Raw genomic sequence first — 25026 nt, 5'->3', positions numbered from 1 at the left:
CCGGGCGCGGGCCGGAATCGGGGAGCAGTGCGAGCCCGGGTGCGTCGGAGGGCTCAGCGCCGGGCCCCGCCGAGGCAGCAAGGCGCAGGCCCCGAGGGGCGCACGAGTGGCCCCCGGGGACCGGCGCCCCGGCACGGGCATGAGGCGCGGCGGGGCCGGCTGGAGCCGGAGGAGGAGCCGCCGCCGCCGTTGACCCGGCCGGCCGGGAGCAGGGAGAGATGCAGAGCCGGGCAGCCCGCGCCCCTCTTCCAGCGCCACCGCCGCCGCTGCTGCTGCTGCTGCTGCTGCCGCCACTGCTGGGAGACCAAGTGGGGCCCTGTCGTTCCCTGGGGCCCGGGGGACGTGGTTCCTCAGGGGCCTGCGCCCCCGCGGGCTGGCTCTGTCCAGCTTCAGCCTCCAACCTCTGGCTCTACAGCAGCCGCTGCAGGGATGCAGGGACAGAGCTGACTGGCCACCTGGTGCCCCACCACGACGGTCTGAGGGTCTGGTGTCCAGAATCCGGAGCCCACATCCCTCTGCCGCCAGCCCCCGAAGGCTGCCCATGGAGCTGTCGCCTCCTGGGCATTGGAGGCCACCTCTCCCCACAGGGCAAGCTCACCCTGCCCCAGGAACACCCGTGCTTGAAGGCTCCCCGGCTGAGATGCCAGTCCTGCAAGCTGGTGCAGACCCCAGGGCTCAGGGCAGGGGAACAGTCAACAGAAGAGTCCATGGGCGGGCGTCGGAAAAGGAATGTGAATACAGCCCCCCAGTTCCAGCCTCCCAGCTACCAGGCCACAGTGCCTGAGAACCAGCCAGCGGGTACCCCTGTGGCATCCCTGCGGGCCATTGACCCAGATGAGGGTGAGGCCGGCCGGCTTGAGTACACCATGGATGCCCTCTTTGATAGCCGCTCCAAACATTTCTTCTCTCTGGACCCAATCACGGGCGCTGTAACCACAGCTGAGGAGCTGGATCGTGAGACCAAGAGCACCCATGTCTTCAGGGTCACGGCACAGGATCATGGCATGCCCCGACGCAGTGCCCTGGCCACACTCACCATCTTGGTGACTGACACCAATGATCACGACCCTGTTTTCGAGCAACAGGAGTACAAGGAGAGCCTCAGGGAGAACCTGGAGGTTGGCTATGAGGTGCTCACTGTCAGAGCCACAGATGGTGATGCCCCTCCCAATGCCAATATTCTGTACCGCCTATTGGAGGGGCCTGAAGGCAGCCCCTCAGAAGTCTTTGAGATTGACCCTCGCTCTGGGGTGATCCGAACGCGTGGCCCTGTGGATAGGGAAGAAGTAGAATCCTACCAGTTGACAGTGGAGGCAAGTGACCAGGGTCGGGACCCTGGTCCACGGAGCGCCACAGCCGCTGTGTTCCTGTCTGTGGAGGATGACAATGACAATGCTCCTCAGTTCAGTGAGAAGCGCTACGTGGTCCAGGTGCGCGAGGATGTGACCCCAGGGGCCCCGGTACTCCGGGTCACAGCCTCAGATAGAGACAAGGGCAGTAACGCCCTGGTGCACTATAGCATCATGAGTGGTAATGCTCGGGGACAGTTTTACCTGGATGCCCAGACTGGGGCTCTGGACGTGGTGAGCCCTCTTGACTATGAGACGACCAAGGAGTATACCCTACGGGTCCGGGCACAGGATGGCGGCCGTCCCCCGCTCTCCAACGTCTCTGGCCTGGTGACAGTACAGGTCCTGGATATCAATGACAATGCCCCCATCTTTGTCAGCACCCCCTTCCAGGCTACTGTGCTGGAGAGTGTCCCCTTAGGCTACCTGGTTCTCCACGTCCAGGCCATCGACGCCGATGCTGGTGACAATGCCCGCCTGGAGTACCGCCTTGCTGGGGTTGGGCATGACTTCCCCTTTGCCATCAACAATGGCACAGGCTGGATCTCTGTGGCAGCTGAGCTGGACCGGGAAGAGGTTGATTTCTATAGCTTTGGGGTGGAAGCCCGAGACCACGGCACCCCAGTGCTCACTGCTTCAGCCAGTGTCAGCGTGACCATCCTGGATGTCAACGACAACAACCCCACCTTTACCCAACCAGAGTACACGGTGAGACTCAACGAGGATGCGGCCGTGGGCACCAGCGTGGTGACAGTGTCGGCTGTGGACCGCGACGCCCACAGTGTCATCACCTACCAGATCACCAGCGGCAACACCCGCAACCGCTTTTCCATCACCAGCCAGAGTGGTGGCGGGTTGGTGTCGCTCGCCCTGCCGTTGGACTACAAACTTGAGCGGCAGTATGTGCTGGCGGTCACTGCCTCCGATGGCACGCGGCAGGACACGGCACAGGTGGTAGTGAACGTCACTGATGCCAACACTCATCGTCCCGTCTTTCAGAGCTCCCACTATACGGTAAATGTTAACGAGGACCGACCGGCAGGCACCACGGTGGTGCTGATCAGTGCCACGGACGAGGACACAGGCGAGAACGCCCGCATCACCTACTTTATGGAGGACAGCATCCCCCAGTTCCGCATTGATGCAGACACAGGGGCTGTCACCACCCAGGCTGAGCTAGACTATGAGGACCAAGTGTCCTACACCCTGGCCATCACTGCCCGCGACAATGGCATTCCCCAGAAGTCTGACACAACCTACCTGGAGATCCTGGTGAATGATGTGAATGACAATGCCCCTCAGTTCCTGCGTGACTCCTATCAGGGCAGTGTGTATGAGGATGTGCCCCCCTTCACCAGTGTCCTGCAGATCTCAGCCACTGACCGTGACTCTGGCCTTAATGGTAGGGTCTTCTACACCTTCCAAGGGGGCGACGATGGAGATGGTGACTTTATCGTAGAGTCCACATCAGGCATTGTGAGAACGCTTCGGAGGCTAGATCGTGAGAACGTGGCCCAGTACGTTTTGCGGGCTTATGCGGTGGACAAGGGAATGCCTCCAGCCCGCACGCCCATGGAAGTGACGGTCACCGTGTTGGATGTGAACGACAATCCACCTGTCTTTGAGCAGGACGAGTTTGACGTGTTTGTGGAAGAGAACAGCCCCATTGGGCTGGCTGTGGCCCGCGTCACAGCCACTGACCCCGACGAAGGCACCAATGCCCAGATCATGTACCAGATTGTGGAGGGCAACATCCCTGAGGTCTTCCAACTGGACATCTTCTCTGGGGAGTTGACTGCTCTGGTGGACTTGGACTACGAGGACCGGCCCGAATACATCCTGGTCATCCAGGCCACGTCGGCCCCCCTGGTGAGCCGGGCTACAGTCCACGTCCGCCTGCTTGACCGCAACGACAACCCACCAGTGCTGGGCAACTTTGAGATCCTTTTCAACAACTATGTCACCAACCGCTCAAGCAGTTTCCCTGGGGGTGCCATTGGCCGCGTGCCTGCCCATGACCCTGACATCTCAGACAGCCTGACCTACAGCTTTGAGCGGGGGAATGAACTCAGCCTGGTCCTGCTCAACGCCTCGACAGGCGAACTGAGGCTGAGCCGGGCATTGGACAACAACCGTCCTCTGGAGGCCATGATGAGCGTGCTGGTGTCAGGTAAGCAAGGGCCCAGGTGGCGTCAGGCAGGGGTGGCCTTTGGGGGGAGGGCCCGGGCAGCTGTCCAAGGAGGAACCGCTGACCCGCCTCTCTGCCCAGTGCCTGGCACAGAGGTTGAGGGGCGAGAAGGAGCTTGGGAAGGAGCCGTAGGAGTCCTGGCGGCTGGTGGAGGCCCCGCCTGCAGTCCCGGGCTGGGCTGGGCTGCTTTGGTTGGCTGCCTCCTGCCTACCACCCTGTGACGTGGCGGGGGAAGTGTTGCGGGGAGGCCCTGGCTATGGCTGCCAAGATTGTGAAAAAAGGCGCGTGGAAGACTAGGGGGTCCAGGAGAGCTGGGGGAGGGGTAGAGAGGACTGTGGTGGGGTGTGGGGGGGGTTGCGGGGGAGGCGAGCCGGTCCCCTCAGCACCCCTTCATGCCCGGCAGGCTATTCCTGTGATCTCATAACAGTCTTCTGACAGAGCAGAGGGCCATGGGGCACAGGGTTGCCGCCGAGGGGTCAGGACCCTGCAGTCGGGCCTCTTCTGGCCCCTTCTGGCTCCCGGCTGAGCCCCAGACTGGCTGAGGGGGACTTTGTCTAGTGCATTCTTTTCCCTCCAGGCAGAAAGAGCCTGGCCTGGCTACCCCTTCAGAGCTCCCGCAGGAAGCGAAGCCCGAGCTCATTGTCTCTGTCCAAACAGACCCCACTGTCAGAGGCCATCGTTCGGGGTCCAGCTTGGGGGAGGGGCTGCAGTGAAGCCAGGGGCAGGCTGAGGCCTCCTGGGGCTCCTTGCCACCCCATGGGGCTGTTTTAGGATGCTAGGCCTTCTTTGCTGGCCGTGACCAGTCTGGGCTCAGGGAATGGGGTGTGGGACCAGGATGAGCCAGGGGACTGGTGGCCTTTGAGGGTACAGCCCCCTGCTCCGGTGGGGAGAGAACAGAGTCCTGGGGCGTGGGAGCCTGGCTGGGACCCAGGCTGGGCATTCCTGCTGCTTGGCCAAGCGCTCAGCCTGCAGACTCCCTGGACAGAGGGTTGGGGGAGGAGAGTTGACGGGGGTGGGCGGCCTTCCGTCTTCTCTGTCAGCCGGGGGGATGGCAAGGAGGCGGCCGGCCCCACGTTGCGGAGTCCCTTCCCCAAGCTTGGGCACGACTGGCACCCCCCATGAGGGCCCCTTGTTAGGGGTACCCTGCAGATGGATGGGCCAGGGTACCCCGCTCCAGACACATCAGGGAAGAAGAGAAGAGTCTGGCACCCCTTTCCTGTCACCCCAGGGACTCTGGGCCTGGAGGGGAATGAGGGACATGTGGGATGCAGGGTGTGGCTTCAGCCCCCTCCCCGCTCTGGGTCCTTCCCGGACAGATGCCTCTCCTGCCCCACTCCTCAGGTGGCCATAGGAGCCCGGGCAGGTGAGCTTTTCGAGGTCAGAGACAAGGTTCTGTGCCTCTTGAAGCTTCAGTTTCCCTCCAGGAGGAAGTGAAGGGCTGGAGTTCCTGGATCCTGGATCCTTCTCTGTGCTGGGAGAAGCAAGCAGTGGGGAGGGATGGAAAAGAAGGGGCTCTTCCTCTTGTCCTCCCCACAGCCTGTCCTAGGTGAGAGTGGCACCTCACTGAGCAGGCCCTGCCCAGCCTTCAGGCTCCTACCAGGGCAGGGCCCCTGACCACAGCTCCCCTAGGAATAGAAGGGAAGGCCTCGGGCCGGCCCTCCAGCCCTGACCCTTGGAAGCAGTCACCACGGCAACCCCAAAGTTCAGGGAGGCTGGGGTGAGGGGGAACTGACGCCCACTGCCCCTTTGTTTCCCTTCTCTTGTTCTTTGTCTCTCTTTCTTTCCTGCCCCTGCCCATGTGGGCCCTCCTGCTCTGCCCCTCTCCGTGGCCCTTCTCCCGATCTCCTGTGTGGCTCTCTTCTCCTTTCCCACTTTCTCCATTGCTGGCTCTTTTCCTGGATCTTTGTTTTCCCCTGTTTAGTCTCCACGTTCCTGCCTCTCGGCCTTCCCCCTGTCTTGTTCCCTGCGGCTGAAGCTGTCCCCGCTTGGGCTGGACGGCTCTCCTGAAGCCCTAGTTCTCCCTCTCCCTGCCTCTTCCTTACCCTGCTGGGACACACAGGAGCTCCAGGGCATGGTCCCGTCAGCTCCCAGAGCGGTAGACCCTGTCCAGGCCCACAGCTTCCACTGGCACATCTGCCCGGGGAGAGAGGCTTAGAGTCTGATTCTGCCACAGTCTGGGACCTGGGACCCCCGTTCCCACCCTGCCTTGGCACCTGCGGGGTGACCCAGGTCAAGGCAGGGGAGAGGAACAAAGAGCAAGGATTGAGCAGTAGGTTGATTGCTGGGGATGGGGGACCAAAGAGGAGGGGGCAGGTGGCCACAGATGGTAGACCAGATGGGAAGCAACAGAGACACATTGGGTGAGGGGCCTGGGCGGGGCCTGGGACTGCTGAGGGGAGGCACAGGGAGGAGTGCTTGTTCCCAGGGCTGAGTGGTAGGGAGGTTTCTCTTGCTCATGGGCTTTGACTGCCCCCCTCCTCTCCCTAATCAGTTAGGGGCACTGTGTGGACTCTGGGGCCACTTTCTGCCTGGAGGGAGTATCCCATCAAGGAATCACTGGGCAGAGGCACCAAGTACACAAGAGCCCTCTGCCAGGTCCACACCTCCATGCAGGGTGGTCTGAAAGCGGGAGGAAAATAGAGCCTGAGGTCATCAATCTGGGCAGCCTTCCTGGAGTAGGTGAGCTTGGGGCAGGTGAGAGAAGTAGGAGGACTGTGGGCTGGCATATTCGGTGGCTATAGACAGGAGTGGGCGGAGCAGGAGTGGGTAATGACAAGCAAGCTTGCTGGTGAGAGCTGGTGGGCTTTGGCAGCCTCAGGTGATGAGGCTGGAGGGCAGGTGGGTAGGCTGAGGACGGGGCTGAGATGGGTCTCTGCCTTCAGCCTTCCCAGGCTCAACTGAGCTGCCTGGGGGTAGTTAGCCACCTCAAATAGGTATGGTGTAGAAGCAGAATCTACTCCCAGGTTTCTCTCCTACTCTCACCCCACCCCAGAAACACCATCTCCTGACCCGTTCCTGCCAGGGGGTCCTTTTCAATACCAACTCAGGGCCCCTGCTGTGTGTGTGTGTGTGTGTGTGTGTGTGTGTGTGTGTGTGTGTGTGTGTGTGTGTTTAAGATTTTATTTATTTATTTGAGAGAGAGGGAGCACAAGTTGGGGGAGGGAGGTAGAGGGAGAAGCATACTCTCTGAGCAGGGAGCCCGATGCGGGGCTCGATCCCAGAACCCTGGGATCATGACCTGAGCTGAAGGCAGATGCTTAACCGACTAAGCCACCCAGGTGCCCCCCACCCCACCTCCACTGTGTTTTAAAGACCATTTCTTCACTAGGGAGACATCAACATCTTAGTATTTACTGAAACCTACTATGTGTAGGATATTGTAATAAATAAAAATATGAATATCCTTTAGAGCCCTGCCAAGCCATTTCCCCCTCCCCACTGGCCTCCAGCTTTCATTTCTGAGCTAAATAAAATCCATTGCCATATATATGTGCATTCAGGTGTGTATGGTATTTCTGGGCTTAGAGTGTGGGTGGAGTGAGACACTAGCGTGTGTTAGCATCCAGCTGTTTATAAGTGAGTGTGTGGCCTGCAGGTGTGGCAGGCATTTGGGTATAACGCGTGAGCCAAGTGGGCGATAAATAGCTGGAGGCCCAAGGCCAGAGGAGACATCAGCCTAGTGGGGCTCTTCTGGGGTTTCAGATTGGAGAGCTGCCCAGGCCCTTCCATCTCTGCCCGCGCCCCACCCCCCAGATCCCTCACAGCATCAGGGCAATGGGTGGTGCAGCCTCTGGTAAGGTGGCTCAGCTGGATTTCCTGGGGTGAGGCCCCCCCCAGGCTATCTTCGGCAGCCTGGAGAGTTGGGTGGGAAGAATGCTTTGTGTGGGGCGTTGCTATGGGGATAGCAGGACTGCGCCCGAGCAGCTATGGGGCTCAGTGGGAGGGGGACTGGGTGGCCCACTGACCCAGTTCACCCCCCCCACTCTGCTTTGGTGGGGGAGGAGGGAGCACAGCCAGGGTCAGGGTTATAGTAGTGTTGAGATACAGAGGCCGAGGGGGAAGAATGATTATTTTTGTGGGTACCTCTTGGTGCTCTGGGCCCTGTAAAAGGTAAGAAATAGGCAAAATTTGGTTCTTGTGCAGGGAAGCCCCAAATCTGGTATAAGGGAGCAAGACTCATGGCTTGGGCAGGGAGAGGCGCACAAACATTAAAAAATGTACCATTCTTCACAACGGAGGGTTTTGGGAAAGTATGCAAAAAGAACTTCTGAAAATCAAATCGCCCTAAGTGTCTATGGGGCCTGATCCCTCAAGGTGTGACTTGCCTACAGGTGCCATACGTGTAGTTTCTTGGGCACCTTTTGCCAATTAGAAAAGGGAGTCCATTGTGGCAACTGGGCAGTGCAGGGGTGTGTGGGCTGGATCTCAGCTCCCACTCCCTTCTCGGGGTGCTCCTGCCCAGGGCTAGGTCTATGGCTCGGCACCCCTGCTCTCCCCAGCTCCACATCAGGTCCTGACCCATGTCGTTTCTCTGCAGACGGTGTGCACAGTGTGACTGCCCAGTGCGCACTGCGGGTCACCATCATCACGGATGAGATGCTCACGCACAGCATCACGCTGCGCCTGGAGGACATGTCGCCGGAGCGCTTCCTGTCACCCCTACTGGGTCTCTTTATCCAGGCGGTGGCGGCCACGCTGGCCACACCCCCAGACCACGTGGTAGTCTTCAACGTGCAGCGGGACACCGACGCCCCTGGCGGCCACATCCTCAATGTGAGCCTGTCCGTGGGCCAGCCGCCGGGGCCCGGGGGCGGGCCACCCTTCCTGCCCTCCGAGGACCTGCAGGAGCGCCTGTACCTCAACCGCAGCCTGCTCACGGCCATCTCTGCCCAGCGCGTGCTGCCCTTCGACGACAACATCTGCCTGCGCGAGCCCTGCGAGAACTACATGCGCTGCGTGTCGGTGCTGCGCTTCGACTCCTCAGCGCCCTTCATCGCCTCCTCCTCCGTGCTCTTCCGGCCCATCCACCCCGTCGGGGGGCTGCGCTGCCGCTGCCCACCCGGCTTCACGGGCGACTACTGCGAGACCGAGGTGGACCTCTGCTACTCGCGGCCCTGTGGCCCCCACGGGCGCTGCCGCAGCCGCGAGGGCGGCTACACCTGCCTCTGTCGCGACGGCTACACCGGTGAGCTGGGGCGGCGGGCGGGGCCGGGGCGGCCGGCGGGCTGAGCCGGCTAAGGACCGGGGCGGCCTTCCTTTCCGGAGTAAGGTGGAGGTTACCCTGGGCCGCCGGCAGATCTCGCTTGCTTCTCCACGACCTGGTGGGGAGAGAGGATGGGGGAGCCCTTCTTCTCCGAGCACCCCCACCCCCACCCCCCATCTCAGGCAGCACCAGCTCTAGGAGCAGCCGGCTTGGGTTTATGTTCCAGCTTTGCCACTAGCAGTTGCGTGACCTTGGGCAAATTACTGAACCTCTCTGTGTCTCAGTAGTCTGCGTAGTTTCAAATGGAGATAATGAATCTACTTACAGCCTAGCAGCGTTGTAAGGATTAATTTAATTAGCTTAATACATGTAAAGAGCTAGCCCTTGGAAGGTGTTGGCTGTGATTTAAGAGACCCCTGGGATCTGGTGACTTGTTCTGCGTCTCACCTCACAGCCCAACTTAGCCCGGAAGCTGGACCTGGGACCTGGTCTCCCCCCAACCACTGAGAGAGTTACTTTTCTGGGCTATGAGTAGTGCTTTTCTTCCCAGGCATGGAGGGGAAGGCATGGAAGAAACTGGAGGGGTTTGGGTGCGGGGTAGGGTTGTTTCCGAAGGTCGTTGTACCTGTGTGACCCTGAGCAGAATAGCTCCACCCCTGCCCAGGTGCTGGAAAAAGGGTCAGGCCTCCGGGTTGGCCTGTGACCTGGGTCTTTACACATCCCCTCCCCAGCCTCTCCCCCTGGGAGGGCTCACTGCCTCTGCTTTGTGCTCCTGCCCCTGCCCCTGCCAGATGCTGTTTCTCCTCAGGACACCCCCTTCTCCTCTCCTCCGTGGGCCCTTCCTTCCCCGGTAGGTTAGGCCTTATTGTCTCTCCTCCACAGCCATGCGCACTGGCTCTGCCAGCAGGGGCAGGCAGACCCCACCGCCTTCCCGGCTGCATCTTCCTGCCCAGAACTTGCCAGACTTGACGCCTCTCGGCTGCTGCTCTGGGTGGGGGTGGAAGGGAGGGGAGGGCTTGGGGGATGGGAGGGGAGTTTTTGTCCAAGAGGATGGGGAGGGGGCTTAGAGTGTGCGAACAACAGTTTCCATGGAAACAAGAGCCAGTCACTAGGCACAGGAGCTGAGAACCTATCTCTAGAATCTGGGAATGGGGAGGGAGAGAAAGGGGTGGATTTTCTCATCTGATGTTGTTGGAATTTTCAGCTCCTCCACTGAAATCCTGGTCTGCTCCCAAGGCTCAGGCCCCCATTCTGTCAGTATCTCCCAAGTGCACAGAGGGCCTCGGTCTGGACCCCAGGGCTCAGGGTGGGAGTTGTCTGCCCCATTCCCGGGAGTCCCCCAGCTTCACCTCACCCCCCCCCCCCACCCCGCCCCAGCCATAACTCTGACAATCCAAGTGGAAGCCTGGTCTCATCCCCAGAGAGGGAAACTGATCTTGGCGCCTGACAGGGACAAAAGCACCAGTGGGGGGGAGGGAGGAAGGGGGTTTGGCGCCAGCCCTGGCGTTGTCCTGCAGGCTCTTTCCTCCATGCACATTCACCCCTGTGGGAACAGAACAGCCCCTAGCTTGCTCGGTAGCCATGACACCAAAGGCTAACTAGGACCTAGGCCTTGTGACCGGGGCCCCGGCCGGCCTGTGCGCTTGAGCCCCAAACAGGAGTACAGAAGGGCCTAGGAGCTCCAAGGAACTTGCAGGGCAGCAGTATAATGGGATGGGGGTGAGGATGCTTGGGAGAACTTGGGAGTGTTGCAGGAGGTATGACTGGGCCCTGGGGAGGCATCCCAGGTCCCCTCCACCTTCTCAGGCACTTGGTACTCACCCTGCCTTTCCCCCTGCCCAGGGGAGCACTGCGAGGTGAGTGCCCGCTCAGGCCGTTGCACGCCAGGTGTCTGCAAGAATGGGGGCACCTGCGTCAACCTGCTGGTGGGTGGCTTCAAGTGCGACTGCCCGTCTGGAGACTTCGAGAAGCCCTACTGCCAGGTGACCACACGCAGCTTCCCTGCCCACTCCTTCCTCACGTTCCGTGGCCTGCGTCAGCGCTTCCACTTCACCCTGGCCCTCTCGTGAGTGGCTCGGCCCTGGGGGGTGGGGTGGGGAGGGTGCTGGGAGCCTGGGGCGTCTCCCCCTCTACAGGCAGGGGGAGAGGTCGGGCAGCGAAAGTGCTGGGAGCAGGTTGTTGGCAGAGCCGGGTCGGCACTTGGAGTGGCCTGTGCACTTTGCCAGTAGGCCTTCCTCACCCACCAGGGTCCACTGACCGCTCCTCCTACCCAGTCTCGAGGGTGGGGAGCCAAGGGGTCAGGGTTCTGGTTTCAGTTCTGGTGTGGGCTCATCGTCCACACTTGAGCTCCATGGCCCACGGAGCCAAGGGCCACGGTGTCAGCTCTCGGGAGTCCTGAGTAGGATCAGGGGCTAGTTAGGTGGCTGGGGTGGTCGGGGTTAAGTGGGTGCCCCATTCCCTGCCCCCCACCCCCAACTTCTGCTCAGGTTTGCCACCAAGGAGCGGGACGGACTGCTGTTATACAACGGGCGCTTCAACGAGAAGCATGACTTTGTGGCCCTCGAGGTGATCCAGGAGCAGGTCCAGCTCACCTTCTCTGCAGGTGATCCCGCTTGCCCCATGTCCTTGTCCATCTCCCAAAGGCCCTAGGTGTCTTGGCCCCCGACCCCAAGTCACACACACCCCCCCCAGCCAAACCTGGGCCCAGTTCCAACTATGAGCACACCCTCCCCGTTCCCAGCCCTCACTGGGTGTCCCAGCTCACCTGGGTCCTTTCCCCAGGGGAGTCGACCACCACCGTGTCCCCGTTCGTGCCCGGAGGGGTCAGTGACGGACAGTGGCACACGGTGCAGCTGAAGTACTACAATAAGGTGGGTGTCAGAGGGGGTCAGGGAGTCGGAGGGTTCTGTCCTTGGCTCAGGTGCTCAGACCGAGGTGGTGCTTCATCCGGGGGGGGGCTGGTCATGGCACTTCTGGCCTAAAGGGAGGGGGGGGGGTGGGCTGGGCTATTCCCCTGCCATCGCCGAGTAGTGCTCGATGCTCAGTGTCCTGTTAGACAGGCACGGACTCCGGTGAATGTCGAGGAAGGCAGTTAAGCACGTATGTCCCGTGAGCACACTGAATGTGCACATGTGTGTATATCCACGCGCATGTGTACAAAGGGGTGTCCGCAGGTGCTGGCGTCTCTGTGCCTGGCCCGTGAACTTCATGGGCTCCATGTTCACGGTTCCCCTTCTCTGCCTTCTCTGCCCACAGCCACTGTTAGGTCAGACGGGGCTCCCGCAGGGCCCATCAGAACAGAAGGTGGCTGTGGTGACCGTGGATGGCTGTGACACAGGGGTGGCCCTGCGCTTCGGAGCTGTCCTGGGCAACTACTCCTGTGCTGCCCAGGGCACCCAGGGTGGCAGCAAAAAGTGAGCGGGGGAGAGGGCTGGGGCATGGGGTGTGGTGTGGCGCCAGGTAGGGAGGGCAGTTGAGAAGGTGGGCCTTAGGGGGCCCGGAAATGGAAACCAATCCAGATGGAGGCCCTCCCTCACCTTGCTTCCCCTAGCCCCTGCTCGGCCTTCTGCAGGGGCTGGGGTCGGGGGTGGAAGCGGCAAGATGAGGGGACTAGAGTAGGGTGTCATGGAGCAGTCTGGGGGAGGGGTGGGTATGAGAGGAGAGTGGCTCCAGGTTGGGGTGCCTCCCTTTCCCTGTGCTGTTCTTCAGGGCTCCTCAGGCTCCTGCTTAGGCCCTTCCCCACTCTGGCCTGGTGGAAGGAAGAGGGAAGGAGGAAGGGCCAGAAGCCCCCGCATTGTGCCTCATGTTGCCCCCATTTTTGCTCCGCCAGGTCTCTGGATCTGACAGGGCCCCTACTGCTGGGTGGGGTCCCTGACCTGCCCGAGAGCTTCCCTGTCCGCACGCGGCACTTTGTGGGCTGCATGAGGAACCTGCAGGTGGACAGCCGGCATGTGGACATGGCCGACTTCATCGCCAACAATGGCACCGTGCCTGGTATGGGAGCCTGGGGTAGGGGCCAGGCCAGGAGCCCCAGGCAGAAAGGAGGGCTATGGGGATGTCGTGGGGGTTTCAGAGGGCCCTCCAGCCGCAGGTTTTCTGTTTGGAGCCCCGAGCCGAGCCCCTTTCTCTCCCTTCTAGGCTGCCCTGCCAAGAAGAATGTGTGTGACAGCAGTACTTGCAACAACGGGGGCACCTGTGTGAACCAGTGGGATGCATTCAGCTGCGAGTGTCCTCTGGGCTTCGGGGGCAAGAGCTGTGCCCAGGGTAGGAGAGGCCACCAGCAGAGGCCAAGGCCCAAGAGCTGTCAACAGTGCTGGGAACACTGGCAGGGTCGGGGCAGGCACTGGGCAGGGCCCAGCCAAGCTGGGCTGTGGGTGGAAAAGCATGTCTGGGCAGAGCCCTGAGAGGGTAGCACTGGAGACAAAGGGCCCAGTCAGAGGCAGGCCTGGGCACAGTGTGGGCCGGGCGCAGGACAGGTAAATGCTCTGGAGGGCGGGGCCGGCGAGGGGAGTGGGCACTAGGAGAGGCAGTGCCCTGCCTCCTGTGGAACCACCACCTCTGAGCATCACAGCCCCTGGGGCACTTGGCTGCTCCACCCCTCAGAGTCTGCCTTCATCTGCCTCTCCAGAAATGGCCAACCCACAGCGCTTCCTGGGCAGCAGCCTGCTTGCCTGGCATGGCCTCTCGCTGCCCATCTCCCAGCCCTGGCACCTCAGCCTCATGTTCCGCACACGCCAGGCCAACGGTGTCCTGCTGCAGGCTGTCACCAGGGGGCGCAGCACCATCACCCTGCAGGTGATGCAGGGAGGGGGTGGGGGGGTAGGCGGGCCCTGACCAGGGCAGCTATGGCCTCCAGGGGACTGGTCGGAGAGGGCTAGGCGGGGTCTTTTCTTTCCCAGAGGAAGAGGCAGCTCCATCGGCTTGTTGGATCACTGCTGCCATCTATTGGCCCTGAGGGAAATAATACCGTTTCCTCTGTGGCCTCAGCGGGGCTATAGGATGAGTTTGGTGGTCCAGGCGGGAGGGCAGTGGGCTGGAAGAGCCGATGAAGGCAGGCTGCTGACTCTCTTTTCTTTTTTTCTGGTGAAGTTGAGGGAAGGCCACGTGGTGCTGAGCGTGGAGGGCACAGGGCTCCAGGCCTCGTCTCTCCAGCTGGAGCCAGGCCGGGCCAATGACGGCGACTGGCATCATGCACAGCTGGCACTGGGAGCCACTGGGGGCCCCGGCCATGCCATCCTGTCCTTCGACTATGGGCAGCAGTGGGCAGAGGGCAACCTAGGCCCCCGGCTGCATGGGCTGCACCTGAGCAACATTACGGTCGGGGGAGTGCCTGCGCCAGCCAGCGGTGTGGCCCGCGGCTTCCGGGGCTGTTTGCAGGTGAGCATCCTCCCCTGCCTTGCCATCCTCCCCACCTGGAGGCCCGTGCCACGGAGGGCCAACATCGCTTCTGTCCCTCCCAGGGTGTGAGGGTAAGCGAGACACCCGAGGGGGTTAGCGGTCTGGATCCCAGCCGCGGGGAAGGCATCAATGTGGAGCCAGGCTGCAGCCTGCCAGACCCCTGTGACTCGAATCCGTGTCCTGCCAACAGCTATTGCAGCGATGACTGGGACAGCTATTCCTGCAGCTGTGATCCAGGTGTGCCAGGGATCTGGGGAGATGGGCAGGTGGGGGCACGCCAGGGGTCTCACTTCGGCTCTGCTGTGTGGCCTGAGGCCAGTCACATGACTTCTCTGAGCCTTGTCTCCTGCACTACAAAGCCATAGCCAGCTGGTAGGATTCTCAGGTGGAAGGAGGTGGCGTGAAGGCAGGTTTAAAGAAAGTGCCAGGGCAAGGTGGGGATTGAGCCTCTCTCATCTTTACGGTTCCAGGTTACTATGGTGACAACTGTACTAACGTGTGTGACCTGAACCCATGTGAGCATCAGTCTGTGTGTATCCGAAAGCCCAGCGCCCCCCACGGCTACACCTGCGAGTGTCTCCAGAATTACCTTGGGCCATATTGTGAGACCAGGTAAGTGGACCAGGGCATGCAGCAGCCTGTCTCTGGGGTGTCCCTCAGAGTACCGGGAACTGGGCTGAGCCACAGCCACAGTCACGTGGCTGCAGCAGACGAGGTGTGGCAGAGGGAGCTCATGTCTGCCTGGGCCCCTCTCTGCAGGATTGACCAGCCTTGCCCCCGTGGCTGGTGGGGACACCCCACGTGCGGCCCGTGCAACTGTGACATCGGCAAAGGCTTCGACCCAGACTGCAACAAGACAAGCGGCGTGTGCCACTGCAAGGTGACAGCCCTGACCCGGGCCCTTGAGGGGAGGCAGTGGAGAAAGCCTTCCTGCAGAGAGCTCAGGACTGTGTGCCCTTGCTCTGATGGGGGAGGGGGACAAGTGGCCACGTGCTCCCACGTGTCTGCGGTTTGGGGGAACCCAGGACCAGTTTTTTACCAGTGAGCTCTAGGCCAGCTATACTGGTTGGTTGCAGCCTGCTCTGACTGGTTGGTGTCTCATTGATGGACTACACTGCAAATCATTACCAGTTAAATATATATTTTTTAAGATTTTATTTATTTTTGTGAGAGAGCGCACATGCGAGTGTGTGAGAGCAAGCGTGCAATGCGCAGGAGTGGGGGAGGGGCAGAGGGAGAAGCAGGCTTCCTGCGGAGCAGGGAGCTCAATGCAGGGCTCGATCCCAGGATCCTGGGACCATGACCTGAGCCGAAGGCAGATGCTTAACGACTAAGCCACCCAGGCGCCCCTAAATATTTTGAATACCACTCCTGGGAGGACCTGAAGTCAGCGAGCCTCTCTCTAGAGGGACCACAGCCCAGAGGACCCATGAGCAGCCCGGAGAGAGAGAGCCTGAGCCGGTGACCAGCATCGTCTGTCCTCCCTTTCAGGAGAACCACTACCGGCCCCCTGGCAGCCCCACCTGCCTCCTCTGTGACTGCTACCCCACGGGCTCTTTATCCCGCGTCTGTGACTCTGAGGACGGCCAGTGTCCATGCAAGCCAGGTGTCATTGGGCGCCAGTGTGACCGCTGTGACAACCCGTTTGCTGAGGTCACCACCAATGGCTGTGAAGGTGGGGTTCCCATGACGGGTCGGCAGCTCTCCTGCTGTGTGCCAGGTCCCGGCATCCCAGGGAGGCCAGGAGCAGGGGCTGGTTGCAGGCCTGGGGCTGCTGAGGGAGGGCCAGAAGCCCAAGCAGAGCTCCGAGGGGACAGCTGCCCCTGGGTGACCCTGTGTGCTTCCTTGCAGTGAATTATGACAGCTGCCCACGGGCCATCGAGGCTGGGATCTGGTGGCCCCGTACCCGCTTTGGGCTGCCTGCTGCTGCCCCCTGCCCCAAAGGCTCCTTTGGTAGGTGCTGGAAGCCTAGCATGTGATATTGTGGACTCAGCCTCTCCTCCCTGGGACGAGGGCGGGAAGCCCCTGGCTGCAAATCCTGGGACCTCTCCCTGGTCTCCAGGTCCTTCCTTGGTGCACTGTTCCTCTGCTCCCAAGGTTGCCTGGATGAAGGGCACCTACATCTTGAACTCTTATCCAAAAATGCTGACAAACCTGCAGTGTGCCTACCCCGGGGCTGGGTATCAGAGATTCGAAGATGAATCATACATAGCTGTCGGGTGCTATTCCAGGGGACACGGCCCCCGGGATGGGGGCTGGTGCTGGTCCTTGGATCGATGACGAACACAGTTCATAAGCAGAGAGTGGCAGAGAGCCCAAAGTGGTGGCTGCAGAGGGGCAGCGATGTCTGGGGGCTCAAGGAGGACACACGCCCTGTGCTCCTGGAGTCCTCGTTCGGGCCAGTCTGGCAGAGGTCTTGGCTCTAGTGTTCCCTACACCTGTCTTCCTCTTCTAACCGGGGCTCCAGGAGGGCAGGGCCCTTGTTTGCTTGTCTCCTGTCTCTGGCCCATGAGGTGCTGGCCCCCAGGAACTCAGGCAGGTCCCGGAGGCCTCCTGTGTCTCTCCTGAGGCCTGCCCTCTGGGCTTCCTTCCCCCAGGCACCGCCGTGCGTCACTGTGATGAGCACAGGGGGTGGCTCCCCCCAAACCTTTTCAACTGCACATCAGTCACCTTCTCAGAGCTGAAGGGCTTTGTAAGTGAACCTCCTCATGTCTAGCTCCTCTCTCCCCTCCCTGCTGCCAGCTTTGAGAAAGGGGCTTCTGGAATTCCAGCCCCTGCCTCCCGGGGCCTCCACCTGGAGTGGCCGTTTCTCCCCTTTCCTGAGGCCCTTTCATTCCTGAGTTCCAGCTCTGCCCTCTGGGGACCTCACTGCTGCCCTCCTGTGCTGACCTCCCTTGCTCCCTGTCCTGTCTGGCTCCATCCTAGGCCGAGCGGCTGCAGCGGAACGAGTCGGGTCTGGACTCGGGGCGCTCCCAGCAACTGGCCCTGCTTCTGCGCAATGCCACACAGCACACGGCTGGCTACTTCGGCAGCGACGTCAAGGTGGCCTACCAGCTGGCCACACGGCTGCTGGCCCACGAGAGCGCCCAGCGGGGCTTTGGGCTGTCCGCCACACAGGATGTGCACTTCACCGAGGTGGGGCTTGGATGGGGCAGGGCTGGCTGGTTAGATGGGGGTCATGGTGAGTGAGCCTGTTCCTGGGGCAACTTGGGGGCCATCCCTGCCTTTGGGGAGGGACCTCCCAGCTGGCATGAGGCCTGCAGGAGCTCCCTTGAGCCGTGGAATTTAGAGCATCTCTTTCCAGCCCTTTCCCTAGTAAGGTGCTGATAGAAACTAATGTTTGTATTGGGGCCTGGTGTGACCAGGCTCCTTGGAGCAGAGGTCCCCTGCCCACGGGGCCAGGGTGGGGAGGAATTAGCATCTAGTACCTATGCAGGGGTCCAGGCCCAGGGCCCGGGAACTCTTAGTTGCAGGAGGAAGAGGGAAGGTTTGAGGGAGGGGTGTGGTTCGGGTGGGTAGCCTGGGCTGGTCTAGGCACAGGTGCGGCCTGGTGGTGGGGAGGAGAAGGCGTGGGGCTATAGCACCCTGACCACGCTCACCCTAGAACCTGCTGCGGGTGGGCAGCGCCCTCCTGGACGCGGCCAACAAGCGGCACTGGGAGCTGATCCAGCAGACGGAGGGAGGCACCGCCTGGCTGCTCCAGCACTACGAGGCCTATGCCAGCGCCCTGGCTCAGAACATGCGGCACACCTACCTGAACCCCTTCACCATTGTCACGCCCAACATTGGTGAGACTGGGGCAGGGCGGGGTTTGTGGACAGAAGCCCGGGCACAGTGGCTGTGCTGGGGGCCCACCTGCCTGAGCCCGGCTCTGACCTGTGACCCTCTCCCTAGTCATCTCTGTGGTTCGCTTGGACAAGGGGAACTTTGCTGGGGCCAAGCTGCCCCGCTATGAGGCGCTGCGGGGGGAGCGGCCCCCAGACCTAGAGACAACGGTCATTCTGCCTGATTCTGTCTTTCGAGGTCAGTGGGGAGCTACAGGGTGGGTCTGGGGCCCGGCTGGGGCATCCCTGTGCAGGGTCCCGCTGAGTGGACAGTGTCCCGATCCCAGAGACACCCACCATGGTCCGGCCCGCGGGCCCTGGAGAGGCCCAGGAGCCTGAGGAGCTGGCACGGCGTCAGCGGCGGCACCCAGAGCTGAGCCACGGGGAGGCTGTGGCCAGTGTCATCATCTACCGCACTCTGGCCAGCCTGCTGCCCCATAACTATGACCCGGACAAGCGCAGCCTCAGGTGAGCAGCCGCGGAGACGGGGCGGGGGATGCACCGTGGGCGGGTGAGTGCTGAAGCCTGGAGAGAGGCCGGGGTGCGGGTACCCCTGAGGGATGCGGGCTGTCCTCTCAGCCACGAGACTGCTGTAGTGACTGTGGGCCGGCCTGTTCCTCGTCAGAGTCCCCAAACGGCCGGTCATCAACACGCCCGTGGTGAGTATCAGCGTCCATGACGATGAGGAGCTTCTGCCCCGAGCCTTGGACAAGCCGGTCACGGTGCAGTTCCGGCTGTTGGAGACGGAGGAACGCACCAAGCCCATCTGTGTCTTCTGGAACCATTCCATCCTGTGAGCCTGCGCTGCCCTACCCCCAAGGCTTTGGGCGGAGAGCCAGGCCCCTGGGTGCCTTCCCCTGCCCGCGTCCTGACCCTGCCTCCCGCTCCCCCCTGCACCCCCGCAGGGTCAGTGGCACGGGTGGCTGGTCAGCCCGAGGCTGCGAGGTCGTCTTCCGCAACGAGAGTCACGTCAGCTGCCAGTGCAACCACATGACGAGCTTCGCCGTGCTCATGGACGTGTCCCGGCGGGAGGTTGGACCCATGGTGGGGGGCTGGGGGGAGACAGCTGCAGAGCCAGGGGTGGGGGCCCAGGGCCCCGGGCCCCGGGCTGGATGCTCAGGCCCGGCCCTTCCTAATTCGCTTGGCCTCCTGCCACCTGCCCTGCAGAATGGGGAGATCCTGCCACTGAAGACACTGACATACGTGGCCCTAGGGGTCACCTTGGCTGCCCTGCTGCTCGCCTTCCTCTTCCTCACCGTCCTACGTGCCCTACGCTCCAACCAGCATGGCATCCGACGGAACCTGACTGGGGCTCTGGGCCTGGCGCAGCTGGTCTTCCTCCTAGGAATCAACCAGGCTGACCTCCCTGTAAGATGGCTCTCCTCCCCCAGAAACCATCCACAGCTTCTAGTCCTCTCTGGCTCCCTGCCCCGGTCCCTGCTTCTGCAGCAGAAACTCTGATAGAACCCAGCCCAGCACCCAGCCCATGGTTTCCTCTTCTCGAGCTCCCCCTCACTTCCCCGGCACCCTAGACGTACCTCCCTCTGGCCCACACATCCCGAAGCACCACCCAACGCCCCGGCCCTGCCCCTCTGCCTGGTAAGTTGGAATCCGTGCCCTGGGGGTGCCCTGGTCACTGACCTGGCGTGGCCGGGCCCCCAGTTTGCTTGCACAGTCATCGCCATCCTGCTGCACTTCCTGTACCTCTGCACCTTCTCCTGGGCCTTGCTGGAGGCCCTGCACCTGTACCGGGCCCTCACCGAGGTGCGCGACGTCAATGCCGGCCCCATGCGCTTCTACTACATGCTGGGCTGGGGCGTGCCCGCCTTCATCACAGGTACCCGCCCTTCCCGGGCCCGGGGTCCACCTTCATGCCACGTTCTCCCCATCCGCATCGCCATGCCCCAGGCCAAGTCCTCCTCTCGGCCCCCGAGGCTCTCCATCAGGGGCTGGGTCCCCCGTCCTACAGAGGTCGGCACGAACACGGGGACACAGGGTGGGTGGAACCTTTCATCCTCTGCACCTGGCCCCATGAGCCCACATGACACCTGACTGATTCCCGGGGCCCTACCACCCCTTCCCCTGCTGTTGTCACCGTACCCCCAGGTCTAGCCGTGGGCCTGGACCCTGAGGGCTATGGGAACCCTGACTTCTGCTGGCTCTCCATCTACGATACGCTCATCTGGAGTTTTGCTGGCCCTGTGGCCTTCGCGGTCTCGGTAGGTGCTAGAAAGCGGGCTGAAGGCCAACAGGTTGCGTGTGCCCTCAGGGTCCCCTTTAGGAATGGTGCAACTGCTGGGCCCCCGTGGGGTGGGATAGAAGCTGTCTGTCCCCTGATGATCCTCCTGCCTTGGTAGATGAGTGTCTTCCTGTACATCTTGGCGGCCCGGGCCTCCTGTGCTGCCCAGCGGCAGGGCTTTGAGAAGAAAGGCCCCGTGTGAGTATGGGGTGTGGGTGCCTGGGCAGTGGGCAGTGGGCAGGCAGGGGCGCAGGGGGCCTCCGGGCCGGGCTCACAGCCTCCCCCTCTCCAGCTCAGGCCTGCGGCCCTCCTTTGCTGTCCTCCTGCTGCTGAGCGCCACGTGGCTGTTGGCGCTGCTCTCTGTCAACAGTGACACCCTCCTTTTTCACTACCTCTTTGCTGCCTGCAATTGCATCCAGGTACCGGGCCGTGCCCTGTGGAGGTGGGAGGGGAGGCCTGCCCATGGGGTGCCCAGACAGGCACTTAGCTGCCGCCTGTTGCCTGCCAGGGCCCCTTCATCTTCCTCTCCTACGTGGTGCTTAGCAAGGAGGTCCGGAAAGCATTCAAGTTTGCCTGCAGCCGCAAGCCCAGCCCTGACCCTGCGCTGACCACCAAGTCCACCCTGACCTCGGTGAGGGAGCCGGGGGCCAGGGAGCTGGAGGGCTCTGGGGCCGGGTGGAAGAGGCAGGAGCCCCAAGGAGCTGGTTCTCTGTGCTTTGTGCCCCACTTTTTTTTCATCCTCACATCCTTTGCTGGGGCGGAGGGAAGGGCTGGGGAAATGGTATGTGTGGCCTGGGAAGAGCGGGATCTGGGGCTGGGGAGGAGGATTTTGACTCAGGAGGGAGGGGAGTGGAGCCAGGAAGAAGAAGGTGAAGAGGGGCCAAGACAGGTGATGCAGTCACAGATACCCAGCGTCTGAGAATCGCCGGTGCATCTTGGTAAATTTTCTGTCTCCCAGCACATTCTTGGGAGATGGTTTTTTACCAGGAAGCCCTCTCATATAGCCGAGTCCAGGGTCCTTGGGGTGCACAGGGCTGGCAGAGCTACGGGAGAGCTACAACCACTACCAGGGCCTGATATTGGGCCGGGGGGGCGCAGTTCGGGGGAGCTGCAGAGATGTGGGGCCTCTCTCTGCCAGACCTGGGCACGTGGGAGGTAGACCTTGGGACAAGCTCCCTCGGCTCTTCCACTCTCCATCCTGGGGCCGCCCCATGCTGCTCCCCCACTTACTGACCTCTCTGTTCCCTGCCTAGTCCTACAACTGCCCCAGCCCCTATGCGGATGGGCGGCTGTACCAGCCCTACGGAGACTCAGCCGGCTCCCTGCATAGCGCCAGCCGCTCGGGGAAGAGTCAGCCCAGCTACATTCCCTTCTTGCTGAGGTGAGCGCTGGTGCTGGGGGCGTCGGCAAGGGGCAAGGAGCACCACACGTGCTGGAAGCCAGGCCAGCCACGTGCTGGGAGCTGAAGAGCGCACAGGGTGGCCGACACGGGTGGCAGCTTAAATTAGAAGCAGGAGGGGCACGGGGGCAGGGACCGGGAAACCGGGGAGAGAGAAAAGAGTGGGACCCTGGGCAAGGGGCTGGGCCGACCCCTCCAGCGTTTTCTTGTGTTTGCAGGGAAGAGTCCACGCTGAACCCTGGCCAAGGGCCCCCTGGCCTGGGGGACCCAGGCAGCCTATTCCTGGAAGGTCAAGACCAGCAGCATGGTGAGAAAGGAAGCTCCTGCTGACCAGTGGGGGGCAGCCGCCTGGCTCTTGGGGGGGGTGTGCAGAGGCGCACGGGGCGGCTCTGATCTTTTCCCCGTCTCCCAGACCCTGACACAGACTCTGACAGTGACCTGTCCCTGGAAGATGACCAGAGTGGTTCCTATGCCTCTACTCACTCATCAGACAGTGAGGAGGAGGAAGAGGAGGAGGAAGAGCCCGTCTTCCCTGGCGAGCCGGGCTGGGACAGCCTGCTGGGGCCTGGCGCTGAGAGACTGCCCTTGCACAGTACCCCCAAGGGTGGGCCAGCGCCAGGGCTGGGGCCTTTGAGGGGGCAGTGGGAGGGCAGAGAGCCAGGGATTCCTAGGGTGGTGACTTGCCTAGTTGTCTGCCTCCTTTGGGCCTTACCTACTTCCTTTCTCCGCTAGATGGGGGCCCAGGGCCCGGGAAGGCCCCCTGGCCAGGAGACTTCGGGACCACAGCAAAGGAGAGTAGTGGTAATGGGGTCTCTGAGGAGCGCCCATGGGAGAATGGAGATGCCCTGCCTCGGGAGGGGTCCCTTGGCCCCCTTCCAGGCCCCTCTGCCCAACCTCACAAAGGTGAGTGGGGCATGCCCAGCTGCCGTGTCCCCCATTCGGCACCCTCACACCTCACATTCGCCCTGTGGCTGGTAGGGCTCCCTAGGGCAGCCGCCCGATCCCACCGCCTGCTCCTCATGGCACCTGCCCCCCCACCCCGGCCCACAGGCATCCTCAAGAAGAAGTGTCTGCCCACCATCAGTGAGAAGAGCAGCCTTTTACGGCTACCCCTGGAGCAAGGCACAGGGTCTTCTAGGGGCTCCTCAGCCAGCGAGGGCAGCCGGGGCGGACCCCCTCCCCGCCCTCCACCCCGGCAGAGTCTGCAGGAGCAGCTGAACGGGGTCATGCCCATCGCCATGAGTATCAAGGCAGGCACGGTGGATGAGGACTCGTCGGGCTCCGAGTGAGTGGGGCTGGCTGGGTGGGACAGGGTGCAGCCCCACAGAGGCCCTGGCTGGGCTCGGAGCCGCTTCCAGGCCTCCCCAGGCTGCTCTGGCAGGCGGTCAGGGGACGAATGGGCTGGTGTAGCCCAGCCCCCTTACTGTGATGTGCCCACAAACCATGGGGGCCCGCGGGGTCAGCTTAGGCCTGCATCAGGCAAAGCGAGGGAGGGTGGGGAGCTGGGGTTGCTTTCCTGTTTCCTTCTCCTGGTGAAAGCTTCTCACTGTCTTCTCTGCTCCGACTAACCCCCTGTCTGCCTTTTCTGTCACTTTCCTTTCCTGCCTCTCCAGATTTCTCTTCTTTAACTTCCTGCATTAACCCTGGGCCGGTGGTTCCTACACCCTGAGGCTCCCTTACCTTCCCCAGCTGCACTCATGCCCCCACTCCTGTCTTGTGCTTTATCCTGCCCCTGCTCCCCACCGCCTGCCCACAGCAGCGACGAAACGTCCATCTGAGGAGCCTGGGCCTTGCCGGGAGGGGCACCCACCCCACCCAAGGCCATCTAGTGCCAACTCCCTCCCCCACCATCCCCTTCACTGCACTTTGGACCCCCGGGGCCAACATCTCCAAGACAAAGTTTTTTCAGAAAAGAGGAAAAAAAAGAATTTAAAAAAGGATCTCCACTCTTCATGACTTCAGGGATTAATTTTTTTTATATGCTGGAAACTGACTCCCCTTTCCCTTCCCGAAGAGGATAGGACCTCCCAGGATACTTCCCAGCCTCTCCTCAGTTTCCCATCTGCTGTGCCTCTGGGAGGAGAGGGACTCTTGGGGGGCCTGCCCCTCGTTTGCCATCACCAAAAGGAAAGGACAAAGCCACATGCACCCAGGGCATCGGGCCCTGCAGGCTGCACCCCGGCGGGGCCTCAGTATGGTGAGGGCGTCAAGGTCGAGGGCACTCCTCACCCTGCCTGTGCTGCCCCTCCCAGGAACTGCAAAAGCCCCGTCCGGAGAGGGGGCTGAAGGACTCCGCGCCCCCGGACCCCCAAATGCTGCATGAACACATTTTGAGGGGAACCCGTGCCCCTGGGCGGAGGCCGGGCCACCCCAGCCCCTCTCCTTTCCCTGGACTCTGGCCACGTGCTGCAGCCCGGGCGTTTGCTCAGTTTGCTGACCCAAAAGTGCTTCATTTCCTTGCCTGACCCGCCCGGGGAAGGCCAGTCATGTGTTTAGTTGCGCTTCTTTGCTGTGGTGTGGGTGGGACGCGGAGGAAGAGTAAGTCGAGGGCTGGCTTGGTTGCCCCCAGAAGTCTCAAGCACAGGTCTCAAGTCTGGGTTCTGGTGTCCACGCAGCCACCACCACTGCCCCCCCCCCCCGCCAAGATCAGACAAATCCCACTTTGTCTGACCTACTGTGGCCTCTGAGACGTGTTCTATTTTTAACCCCTTTTCGGAATTGGCTCTCTTCTTCAAAGGACCAGGTCCCGTTCCTCTTTCTCTCCCTCTCCCACGCCCATCCCCAGCTCCCTGCGAAGAGAGAGTTAATATATATTTTTATTTATTTGCTTTTTGTGTTGGGATGGGTTCGTGTCCGGTCCCAGGGGGTCTGATGTGGCCGTGACGGGTTGGGTGGGCACCCAGCAGTCCTGGCGCGGGGGCCTGAGGCCCTTCCCTTTGCTCCAGGCTCTCATCTCCTGCCTCCTCTCCTCCCGCCACCTCAGTTTTGCCAACCGCTGTTCGTTTGAGTTCCCATGTACGCTGAGCATGTATTCCCCACTTGTCACCGACTTTCCTCTGGAGCAGGTGGCTAGAAAAAGAGGCTATGGGTGGGAAAAAAAAAAATGTTCCTGTTTCTCATGTGTAAGTCTGGTTACCGGCTTTTCTGCCATGGATTCTCCCCCTGAACTCTCCCCTCAGCAATTCCTACAAAGGGTTAAAAATTTAACTGGTTTTTAACTACTGATGACTTGACTTAAAAAAATACAAAGATGCTGGATGCTAACTTGATACTAACCATCAGATTGTACAGTTTGATTGTTACTGTAAATACAGTAGGGTTTTGTGTTTGTTTGTTTTTTTTTTCATTTCCCCATACTACTGAATAAACTATAGTTCTGTGCGGGTTGAGCGCTGTCATCCTGTGCTTCTGTGGGTGCCCTGTGCTT

At 61.5% G+C, this 25026-nt stretch overlaps 1 protein-coding gene across 1 annotated transcript; it reads left to right on the top strand.

Annotated features, from left to right (window-relative positions):
- The first annotated feature begins 218 nt into the window (after positions 1–218).
- CELSR2 (cadherin EGF LAG seven-pass G-type receptor 2) lies at positions 219–24213 on the top strand. Its single transcript, XM_028102027.2, has 34 exons — positions 219–3519; positions 8075–8722; positions 10583–10805; positions 11227–11342; positions 11522–11610; positions 11996–12153; positions 12570–12733; positions 12878–13003; positions 13368–13534; positions 13829–14116; positions 14200–14374; positions 14608–14749; positions 14897–15017; positions 15629–15812; positions 15989–16090; positions 16735–16829; positions 17063–17272; positions 17742–17925; positions 18032–18160; positions 18249–18429; positions 18587–18754; positions 18867–18993; positions 19129–19329; positions 19624–19798; positions 20068–20180; positions 20319–20398; positions 20493–20619; positions 20709–20831; positions 21454–21581; positions 21818–21906; positions 22012–22203; positions 22332–22502; positions 22650–22884; positions 23356–24213. The coding sequence occupies exons 1-34, from the start codon at positions 219–221 to the stop codon at positions 23375–23377; spliced, it is 8754 nt and encodes a 2917-aa protein (XP_027957828.2). The 3' UTR covers positions 23378–24213.
- Positions 24214–25026: the final 813 nt, after the last annotated feature.

This window comes from Eumetopias jubatus, unplaced genomic scaffold (genome assembly GCF_037043125.1).
Source record: "Eumetopias jubatus isolate StellerSeaLion01/CBP00866 unplaced genomic scaffold, mEumJub1_p1.0 scaffold_4, whole genome shotgun sequence".
In the NCBI taxonomy this organism is placed as follows: domain Eukaryota; kingdom Metazoa; phylum Chordata; class Mammalia; order Carnivora; family Otariidae; genus Eumetopias; species Eumetopias jubatus.
This window is presented reverse-complemented; position numbering and strand designations above follow the sequence as displayed.

Coding starts and splice junctions, on each gene's coding strand:
- CELSR2 (XM_028102027.2), top strand. CDS start 219: ATGCAGAGCCGGGCAGCCCGCGCCCCTCTTCCAGCGCCACCGCCGCCG. Junction 10,806..11,226: donor CACTTCACCCTGGCCCTCTC/GTGAGTGGCTCG, acceptor ACTTCTGCTCAG/GTTTGCCACCAAGGAGCGGG. Junction 18,161..18,248: donor GCCTGATTCTGTCTTTCGAG/GTCAGTGGGGAG, acceptor TCCCGATCCCAG/AGACACCCACCATGGTCCGG.